At 40.0% G+C, this 11,453-nt stretch overlaps 1 protein-coding gene across 4 annotated transcripts in view; it reads right to left on the reverse strand.

Moving 5' to 3' along the window:
* RASAL2 (RAS protein activator like 2) overlaps window positions 1-11,209 on the reverse strand; it is a 385,295-nt gene extending 374,086 nt beyond the window's left edge. For all 4 annotated transcript variants that reach the window (XM_002760332.6, XM_008984955.5, XM_008984954.5 and 1 more), the window contains exon 1: window positions 10,317-11,209. In XM_002760332.6, coding sequence (XP_002760378.3) covers window positions 10,317-10,518 — 202 coding nt within the window. In that variant the 5' untranslated portion in view covers window positions 10,519-11,209. The remainder of the gene's footprint in view (window positions 1-10,316) is intronic.
* Between the last annotated feature and the right edge of the window lie 244 nt (window positions 11,210-11,453).

Genomic DNA, 11,453 nt, shown 5'->3' on the forward strand with positions numbered 1-11,453 from the left:
GTGAGAAAAAGTTGGATTCTTCAGCAAATGATGGTAGGACAACTAGAAAGCCATCTTTTAAAAAATGAAATTGGATCCATATCTCATATTTAATACCAGACTGGATCAAAGATTTGAATGTAAAAATAAAACCAAAGAAATACTAGATAAACCATGAGAGAACGATTGCAGAATGGGAAAGCCCATTCTTTTTTTTGTTCCCCCCAAGGGTACTTAGGTATTTAGGGCATATACAGGGGGAAAAGAATGGGCTTTCCTGTTCTGAGGTTATAAAATAAAGGTCCAGAGAATTCCCAGGAAAGGCCATTCTAACCATGACATAAAACCAAAAAGCCATAAAGGAGAAAATCTGATACATTCAATGGTATAAGAATCATTTCTTCATAGGGGTGGGGGGAATACCATAAGAAAAATAAAAATACTGGCAACTGTTGCAGATAAAGCATTCTTTAATTAAATACTAAGAGTTCCCTAGTATGCTTTGCTTAATATACTAACAGTTCCTACAAATCACTAAGAAAAAGATCCAAGAACCCAATAAAAATGGGCAAAAGGTATGTACAGTTCACAGGAAAGGTTGTATTTAAAAGGCTCTTAAATGAAAAGATGTTCCATCACACTTAATGTAAGAAATATAAACAAATTAAAATTAATTTTTACCTTTTTTTACCTTTCAAATTGTCTAATTCAAAATTTCTTGATAATTCACTGTGTGTGGGGAGACAGGCACTCTCATATATTGCTGGTGAAGTGCAGATAGGTAGGGCAATTTGGCAATATCTTTCAAAATTACAAATATACATACCTTTGACCTAGCAATTCTATGAATTTTTCTTACAGATATACTCATACACACGCAAAATGGCTTATTCTCAAGATTATTCACTGTGGACTCATTTGTACTAGCAAAACGTAGGGAATAATTAAATGAGTTATGATTAATTCGGGCATTATGCATAAAAAGAATGAGGGACCTCCTTACAAAATGAAAGGAAAATATAGCTGAGGTACATTAACAAGTGAGGGGCAGAGGGGGAAGGAGGAAAGAGGAGTCTCAAAGCACAGATAAAAATCAATCCTAATGGGTTATCATATGTGTAAAAATAGAGAAAAATGCATATATGCAGTAAAAACCTATGTTACCACTTCAGATATAAAGCAATTTACTGGCTGGAGACCCCCAAAACTCATGGCCAACTTCATTTGCAGGTTTGTTCTGGTCATTTCACCAACCTCACAGAAATATAACCCTGAATTTTTTGTAAACTAGATTTCTCAGACCCACTTACAGCAGGATTTTTACATATTTATCTATCTATATATTTGCTTCTATGCACATGGAATAGGTATGAAAAGATACATAACAATTTCCAGTATTTATTGATTGGGAAGAGGGACAATCCCTGTCAGATGGCAAGTTGTAGGGGCAGGGAGGAAGGGTGAGAGAGATCTCATGGAATATCTTTTTACACTCGTTGAATTTTGGAACAAAGGAGGATATTACCTGTTTTTTTAAATAAATTAATAAAAATATATTTGAAAAAAATTTGTTAGTTTTTAATAACATGAGAAAATATACCTAAGAGAAAAAAAGTAGGATGTAAAGTATATTCAGCATGATACCAAATATGTATTAATACAAAAAAAACTGTATACAAAAAAGACTGGACTAAAACACAATAAAATATTAAAACAATTGTTATCTCAGCCAGGGGTGATAGCACACTCCTTTAGTCCCAGCTATTCAAGAGGATGAGGTGGAAGGATCCTTTGACCCCAGGCAATTAAGATAATGTGAGCTATGACTGCACCACTGCACTCCAACCTGGGCAACAGAATGAGACCCTGTCTCTAAAACATAATAATAATTTTAAAAACATAATTGTTATCTCTAAGAGGTAGAATTACAAATGATTTTAATTTTGGCTTTTCCTAAAATTCTAATTCTTTATGTTAAGCACAAATTATATTCATAATCAGAAAAAGGGTATTAATTTTTAATGACAGGAATCAGAGGTTAGAAATTCAAGTGGAAGGTACAAAGTTATTAGGTATTATTCATGGTTCTAAGCATCATACATGATATTCAAATTTCCTTCAGATATCACTTCCAATCACAGCACCAAAAAAACATATGGATAAAGAGCTTAGGAACACATATAAAAAAAATCTCATCTGTCCTCTGGTCTACCTCTTAAGGATTATTATGAAATTATTCACATCCTCCTACTTTACGGATGTTTTGTCCATTTTTGTTTTCTGTTACCTAGGTAATGGTACCTCCAGTATTTCTCTTAAAAGACTGTGAAACTAACAATCTGGTATTTCTCACTGTTGAGTTTTCCTGACCTTCAGCTTTGAGAGGCCATCTCCCCAAGGAAAAGCAGTAAGTTCTAGAAGCTAAATCAGGAGGCTAAGGAATCTGAGGTTAAGAGTTCCAATCCTGACCAACTGTAGAATTTGTCTCCAATTTGGGGAAGAAGCTAAACTTCCTGAGCCAGTTTCTCTAATGAGAAAACCTAAAGGACTGCTTTGAAAACTATCAAAAACTACTGACTTTTAGGTTTCATTTTAACTTTTCAGACTATTCTTCTGAATTTTGTTTTCTTATCTATGTTAAATATTTTCCCCTCACTAAATTTTCACTCTCCCAATCGATATCTGTAAATATTACCGATCCTTTAGACTCAGGAATGCAGGTAATGGGTACTTTTAGAAAGTCTGCTACAAGTAACACAATGTGAACAGAACCTGAGCAATGTTGAAGATGATTTATGGAGAGGTAAAAATAAAATCAGGATCTAAATTGAACCCTTATGAAAGAGCCAACAAAGACAATTATTTGATATTACTAACACCTGGCAAGGGAAGGTAAAATTCAGACTTCTCATATCTGAACCCAGCTGTAGAGATAAGGAAAATGGTAACTTCGGTATTATAGTCCAGTAAATAAAATCTGGTATATACCTTCAAGGGTTCAATTTTTATTCCTTTTGTTTACTTTATACTCAGTAACACCACTGTACTGGGCCTTAAGACTTCTCTTTTCCCTTCTATTTGTGTATCACATTACCTCCTGATGGCTGCCCTCTCATTATAAAATAAATTACATGAAATTTGCAAAAGTACTATCCTTAAAAAGTACTTGACAGGCCGGGAACAGTGGCTCACACCTGTAATCCCAGCACTTTGGGAGGCCGAGGTGGGCAGATCACAAGGTCAAGAGATGGAGAAGATCCTGACCAACAGAGTGAAACCACTCTCTACTAAAAATACAAAAATTAGCTGGGCGTGGTGGTGTGCGCCTGTAGTCCTAGCTACTCGAGAGGCTGAAGCAGAATTACTTGAACCCAGGAGGCAGAAGTTGCAGTAAGCCAAGATCGTATCACTGCACTCCAGCCTAGCAACCAACAGAGCAATAATCTGTCTCAAAAAAAAAAAGGACTTGACAGCCTTTGGAAAGAAAGGTGTTTTTACAAACATCATACAGCAATTATTTGATTAACTGGCCTCCCAAAGTGCTGGGATTACAGGCATGAGCCACCGCGCCCGGCCCAGCTCATCAAGTACTTTTTAAGGCTAGTAAATAGAAAGACAGAGTTAAGCAATTTTAGTAGCTTCACTCAAAGCACACTTCAAACTCCTCCTCCTGGTTAACAAGACCAAACAACTCTAGTTAGTTAAAAGTTTTTCCAATAGGGAGAGACAAGGGAGCAAACAGCTGAAGTTTTTCTGAATTAACTGTCATTAGTTGAATGCTTTTTTGTGGTTCAACTACTTAAAAGGTGATCAAATCACTTTGTGCTACTGAAGACAGCAACTGCAAACAATTACGTAAACCCTCTATTGCAACTTACCGCATCCTTCCTTCCAATGAAACAAAGGATCAGAAACCACTACCTTGCCATAATTTCCTTAGTAATCTTGGTAAAGTCTACCATGTATGTGAATCTCTTTTGTTTTTCTTAGCAAACCACAGAAATTTCATTCAATATAGTAGGACACAACTGTACATCTTTTTTTTTTTTTTGAGACTGAGTCCCACTCTGTTGCCCAGGCTAGAGGCACAATCTCAACTAGCAGCAACCTCTGCCTCCCAGGTTCAAGCAATTCTCATGCCTCAGCATCCCAAGTAGCTGGGAGTATAGGCATGTAGCACCATGCCCTGCTATTTTTTTTTTTTTTTTTTGTATTTTTAATAGCGATGAAGTTTCACCATATTGGCCAGGCTGGTCTTGAACTCCTGACCTCAGATGATCCTCCCACCTTGGCCTCCTAAAGTGCTAGAATTATGGGTATGAGCCACCTTGCCATGTGTTCAGGCTGGGCCATGTGTTCAGGCGTGGTGGCTCACATCTACAATCCCAGTACTTTGGAAGGCAAGGCGGATGGATCACTTCAGGTCAAGAGTTCAAGACCAGCTTAGCCAACATGGTAAAACACCATCACTACTGCAAAACACAAAAATCAGCTGGGCACAGTGGCAGGTGCCTGTAATCCCAGCTACTTGGCAGGCTAAGGCAGGAGAATGGAGAAGTGTTTGAACCCAGGAGGCGGAGGTTTCAGTGAGCTGGATTGCACCACTGTACTCCAGCCTGGGAGACAGAGCAAGATTCCATCTCAAAAAAAAAAAAAAGAAAGTGTTCAGTAAATGTTATTATCTGAAAAAGATAAAGGTGATCCATACAAACTATTCTCAAACAGGGGTGTTCTAGAACTTCGTATTACTTATGTCCAAAGATGTGTATAGATCCTCAATTCCATATCTGCAATTCCTAAATCAAAAAAGCTCTGAAAAGCAAAAGATTTTATGTAATTTTTCTGGCAGTAAATTCTAACCTGCACTGACATAAGCCTATTTATAGTCTTTATGACACTTGGTATGAATATTCTTTTTTTTTTTTTTTTTTGGAAACAGAGTCTCGCTCTGTCACGCAGGCTGGAGTGAAATGGCGCAATCTCAGCTCACTGCAATCTCTGCCTCCCGAGTTCAAGCAAGTCTCCTGCCTCAGCTTCCCAAGTAGCTGGGACTACAGGTGCATCCTACCATGCCCGGCTCAGCTACTTTTTTGTACTTTTAATAGAAATGGGGTTTCACCATGTTGGCCAGACTGGTCTCGAACTCTCGACCTTAAGTGATCTACCCGCCTCAGCCTCCCAAAGTGCTGGGATTACAGGCATGAGCCACCACTGCCAGCCTATTCATTTGTTTAACTGCAGAAATATTAGCATGACTGTCTAGTCCAAACAGTTTTGGAAAAGAGATTGTAGTTACATACTTCTATTCCTCAAAAATATTTTCATTGTTTGAAAATCAAATAGCAATAAACCAACATGATAAAGGGTAGAAAAATACTAAGATGTTATAAATCAAACTATCATCTATGAACATTAATAGAGCACACAATTTAAATAAGACAAATTTTCTCTCAAAAGAAGAAAAAAGGAGGCTATTTAAAATAACTTAAACAGAATTTGCCTAAGCATTCTTAGAAGTTCTCTCTGATTTCAATGAAAAACTGTCTACCTTAACATGTTTTAAATGTATTTGGAAATCATTGGAAACTAGTATGTCAGCATTCAAAGCCTATGCTATATCCTAAATATTGAACTCAAGCTTAAGATTCCAAAAATTTCTAAAATATGACCACTCAGGTGTAAAGATTCAATTAACAGTACCTGAAAAAGTTAAAACACGAAGTAACATGAACATGTTTGAGAATGTATTTTATACACATTCACTGATTTTCTTCTAGCAATCAATTAGCTAAGTGCACAAAGGTTTCTGTCTGATTGAACAACTTCATTCATCTACACATTATTACAAAACAGGGTGCATACTTAAGATATGTAAGAATGAGTAATTCACTAAGAATATTCAGTTACAGTTAATTACATAAAGAACATTCTGTAGAAGGCCAGTAAGTTAGTCATTTCTAGTTCATACTGGACCCAAATAAAACAACTTCCTGGACTTGTTACTAGTCTCAACATTTTAAATAAAATTAGAGACATACCCTCTAGATATGTAATTTTTTAAAATCTCATCCTTTGTCTTAATTGGTGAGGCATAAGCAGTATCATATAACACAACCAGATAAGATTTCTGCCTCGTCAGATCATATTCGGTTCATGAATATGAACTTTTATGAAATCTTACCAAATTCCCACTGCCACATTTCTGGAATTATAATGAAGTATGATTAATTCCCTTTTTCTTCTGTTTGATTAAATAGTACTAGCATTTAGAAATTTTCCATCAGGTCTCTATGTTATCAATAAACAATAACCTGTTTACAAGCTTAATGGTAACAAGGTTGATGCTATTCATTTTATTAACAAAATATTTTACCTAACTCATTCTGATAATATTAAAAGTTAAAAGTACAAGATTTCTTGTTGATCCTTTCTTGTGCTGATTATATGTCCCTTCTAACTCTCCAAGAGCATATCTGAGCACATACTTGCAGACCTGTCATACTGATGAGTGCAGAGCTCCACCGCAGGCAGTCCTAGAGATTGGGATCTAAAATTTCTCCCAGTGTCCTTCACTCCCCATCCATTCATGGTAAAGTATTTAATTTTAATGTTCTCATTGTTTACCAGAAAGCACAGACAGTGAGGCTGGATTTGCCACTCCCGTTTCCTTTCGCTATGCTGCTGAGCTTTTTCAGCCAATTGACTTGGCTTTCAGGCTATAAATATCTGGAAAATGTTCTGCATTTGATGCTCTTGGATTCTGTATCCATATTTAGCTGTTTGTGGCATGCCTTTGTTTAAGCTACTCTGCCACCCATACAATCAGTCAGGTTGAGATCTGAATGGTCAAAGGACAAACGGATCAACATTCAACAGACATTGACTTACTATGAGCAAGGTACCAATCTGGCAGACAAGACGACAATGAAAGGGGTGGCAAGACAAGTATACAAAGATAAACAAGGCTCCCTGATGTCAAAAATTTTATAGTCTTGACAAGACATGGGCACAACTTACATATAATACTGGAATAAAACAAATGAAACATTTTACAATTAAAAGAAAACGAAGATTAGGAAAGACAGCATAAATATTTTCTCTCAGCCATGTGCATTAGTTTATGCTCTAAATATAGATCCACCTATTATAAAGCTCTAACATATTCCAGAAAAGTTTTCCAAATCATGGAAATACACAAAACTCTGAGTATATGTATTATGACAATATATACATATAAACATATGTACATAGTATATATGTATTATCAACCAAAGAGCCAAACCTGTCAACAATAAACTCAAAATAGTGCCCAGTCTTCAAATTTTGTGAGGCAAACTAATAAAATATTGTTTCTAAAAGTTCCCCTTTAAGATACTCTTTGAGGGGTTACTGCTGTTGTTGTTTATTCCCGTCATGATTTCAAACAAAAGTATACTGCATGAGATGTAAACTGCACTTAATATAGCTCCTTACTATTACCTTATCTTTAGAACCCACATGGCTATTTTAGGTTAGGTCTCAAAACTGGATGAGCTAGACCTAAGAACATCCCCACACTCACCTTCCTATCTTGTGAAAACATTCCAAATAAATAAACATCTGCCTTCAATATACCTTCTTTCAAAACTCAGTTCGCTGACCTTTCGATAAAACTGCTCCCCAGAATCCCCTGACAATCATGATTTAAATGCATTAACTTAAGGGCTTTGTTAGTACCTGGCCCCAAGAGCCAAGATAAAAGACTGCAGGCCAACCTGTAGGTAAAATAATGGACTAAGCCACAGACAGACATCAGACAACTTTAAAGCTAAAAGGGACCTCAGATACCAATTACTCCAGATTCCACTTTTATGCAGAAACCTAGAGACCATGAGTTAAAACCACTTGCCCAGAGTTAGACAACCAATTTGTGGTAAAGCCAGAATGAAAACCAGGTTCTCCAACCCCAGTTGTATACTCTAGGTTTCTAGTTGTATACTCTAGATTCCCAATTTGTAGATTTCCCTAAAACATGTTAGACTACACTCATCAACGTCTCTTTAAATTGTGAGAAAAACCTAGATGATCCAAGACAATGAAGGTTTTGGACACACAGACAAGAAACAAGAAAAACAAAATAAGTATATTCTCAAAATTGTTTTTCTATATTCTATTATTTTTATTTCAAAGTTTTTAATTCGAAATTTTGAAACACACACCCTGTTCATACAAAAGGCAACTTAAAACTAGCTAAAGACATAGCCAAAAGTCATTCCAAAAGTTCTGAAATATTTACATCAAACTAAAGACAACAAAGTAGTATCCAGGATGAGCTGCCTTAGAGGAAGGAAAGTAGCAATACTAAACAACAAATAAAAACAACTTCGGCTTAACTGATAGAGAAAAAAAAAAGTTGCAAGGCAGTGGAAAGTCTGCAGCTGGTCACAGAAATGCATGCAGAAATGCACACACATATACATACCATGCATGCATTTCTGTGATGCATGATATGAAGTCTTGAAATCAACTGAACTATGCAGAAAGAAAACTTCTAAGTCATGGTGACTCCCGAACAATAAACATATACCCGGTTCAGAAGGACGAAAGAAAAAAAAACATAACGTACTTGATCTTGATATCTCTCTCTCTCTCTCTCTTTCTCACACACACACACACACACACACACACACTATACAATAGGTATTTCACAAATCAAGCCCTAGGAATGGACTACAAAACAACATATATTTATAGACTTTTATGTCCTTACAAACAAAGAATGATAGTTAACACTAGGTCCAGAGAACCCAGAGAGTTTTGAACACTGAAATACCGAATTATCATATATTCTTAGAATAGCATGGCCCTATTTCTAACATCACGCAAAAAAAACCGCATGCCAAAGAAATGTGTAAGGATAGGAAGATGACAGAATGGGAAAACGTTATAACTACAATGTACTCTAATTCATAGGCACTTTCAGATTCTCATCAACCTTCGTTATAAACGACCAGCTAAATGGGATTAGCAGGCAGACAGAAAATCAGGCACCAAAGTTTTTAATCTAATTTGCTAAGAACAAACTGGGTGACCTTGCGTCCTCCCATTCCTTTAAGTCTTCCGGTAAGTAGAGTAACATCAAGAAACACCCAGCAAAACACAAAGTGTAACATAAATAAATCCTTAAGAACTGGTTATTAGAAGAATTGCTGGATTTTTATGATTAAAAAGGCCTCTAGTGATTATTTAATCCAATCCACTCACTTTACAGATGAGGAATCACAGTCCAAAAATGTGACTTCGATCTGCCCCAAATCACACAGTCATTTAGAGGTAGAACTGAGGCAAGAACTTAGATCTCTAGACTCCTAGTTCTATGATCTTCTAACAGAAAAAAAAAAAACAAAAAAACCATAATGTACTTGATCACTACAGGCTTAGATGCACATGACCGCAGGATAACATCTTAACATTGTGTTTGATCCCAGGTGCTTCAAATTTGCCATCTTATACTCAGCCACATTACTAATGTCTTTTGTAGTCACGTGAGTTAGGCGATAAACATCTTGCCATTTCAATATTTTGGAAAGCTACAGCTCAGTCCTGAATGCAGGCTATAAATCCTTAAGCTATGAGTTTTCATAACCAGCATGGTTTTAGTGCTGCCACAAGGCTCACCCTAAAAGAATCTCATCATTCAGTTTTAATTAAAGAGGTGGTTACCAGGAATGCAGAAAGGGAAAGTTTTAGTGTGTTCATCACTTTTAACCTGCTGAGTGGCAACCCAGTCACTTTACAACGAGACTCAGAAACAATAGTGCAATCTGAAACAATCCACATCCTTTGGAATAAGTGGTTGCTTTTAGCGAGACTGTTCAGAAAGAGGTTATAGATTAGTCTGCTCCCACCAATACATAGTTTGGATTTTTTTTTCATTCATTAGCTTATCCTCTGCTTTTTCGTAATATCTTGGTTTCCAGTCTTGCCTCACTCAACAAGAGAAAGACGAAAACCCATTCACTTGGTTTCATGGTGTTTTCCATCGTATCTTCCTGAAGACTGATTGCCTGGCAGTTCTCTTGAAGTAATCGCCTAAGAATTATGCCTTGGATAGCCCAACTCCCGCATTAAACTTACTGCAGGTGTCTGAAGAGGTCTAAAGACCATACTGAGTTACATTACTACCCAAGTGGTAGTCTGAAGAAACTTGTCAGAAATGCATACCCAGAACAAAAATGGATGTGGGAAACTGACCCAGCATGGATTAGGACTGGGAACGAGCCTGAGACTTACGAAATTAATTTCAACCCAAGCAAAAATAGGAAACACCAGCCTCTAAGACGGCCTGCGGTCCTTACCGTACACCCGGACCCAGCTCTGTTGCTGGCACACGGACTCCAGAAGGATCCGATCCAACATGCCACCGGCCACGGCTCCACTGACTGGGACAACCGCGTCCAGTTCCTCCGGGGGCAGCGGCGAGTCGGACTCCAGCGCCGGGAACATCTCCGGCCAGGACAGCGCCTCCGCGGCTCCTCCGGACGACGGAGAGAGCTCCATGGTGCCCCGGCGGAGACGAGGCGGCAACAGCGGGGCGGGCGGGCGCGCTGGTCCGCGCCCTGCCTGCGAGAAGGGGAGGAGGAGAGCGCGCAGCGAAGGCAGGGACCCGAGCCGCAGCCGGGGCGGACGCTTCTCACCTCCTTCCGCGTCGCCCACTGCCCGAGGCTCAGGCGCTGCAGCCCACCTGAAGCCAGCGGGCGGGACCCAGGCCGGGAGGAGGATACAGTGTGACCCCGACCAGGGGTGGGTCCGAGCTCAGGTGTGTGTGGGTCCCTCCCGGGAGAGGAAGCACAAGAACCCGGGAGGTGAGGCTGGCCCTCCCGCCCCCTCGGAGCCGCCTTCTTCAGCCCCGCCGGCGTCTCTAGCGGTCGGACCAGGCTCGGGCTGGGGATGGAGCGGGGCCGGGCCGGACTGGGCTTGGGGGCGTCGCCGCCAGGGGCCGCCCCCTCTGACCGGCTCCCGCCGCCGCCGCCGCCTCAGAAGCTCCGAGTGCCCGTTCCCTCAGCCTGAGGAAGGGTAGGGGGCGGTGGCCCAGGGTTCTAGCCCGCCAGTCCTCAGCCCCCACTTCTGGAATGAGCCGGCCCGCCCCCTAACTCTCCGGCCGCAGCTCTGACTCCGGCTCCGCGGCGGATCCCACAAGCCCGGCAGCCGCGGCGGTGGCGGTGGCGGTGGCGGCGGCAGGCGGCATCCCAGGGTGATAGGGTGAAGCAATCGAGGACCGAGAGCCCGGCCGCGTGTGCACTCGAGTAACGAAGCGGGGGAGGGACTGCGCCGAAGACAGGAAAAATCGGACACCGAATTATTCATCCGGCTTGTCCCGCCTACTTTCCAAATACCCTCCCCGGGAGCCCGGGTATTGAGCGGTCCCGGTCTCTGTTGCTCGAAGTAAAGACCGTTTGAGAAGGCGGGGAGGAAAAGGGGTGCGGGAAATTTAA

This window comes from Callithrix jacchus, chromosome 18 (assembly GCF_049354715.1).
Source record: "Callithrix jacchus isolate 240 chromosome 18, calJac240_pri, whole genome shotgun sequence".
NCBI lineage: Eukaryota > Metazoa > Chordata > Mammalia > Primates > Cebidae > Callithrix > Callithrix jacchus.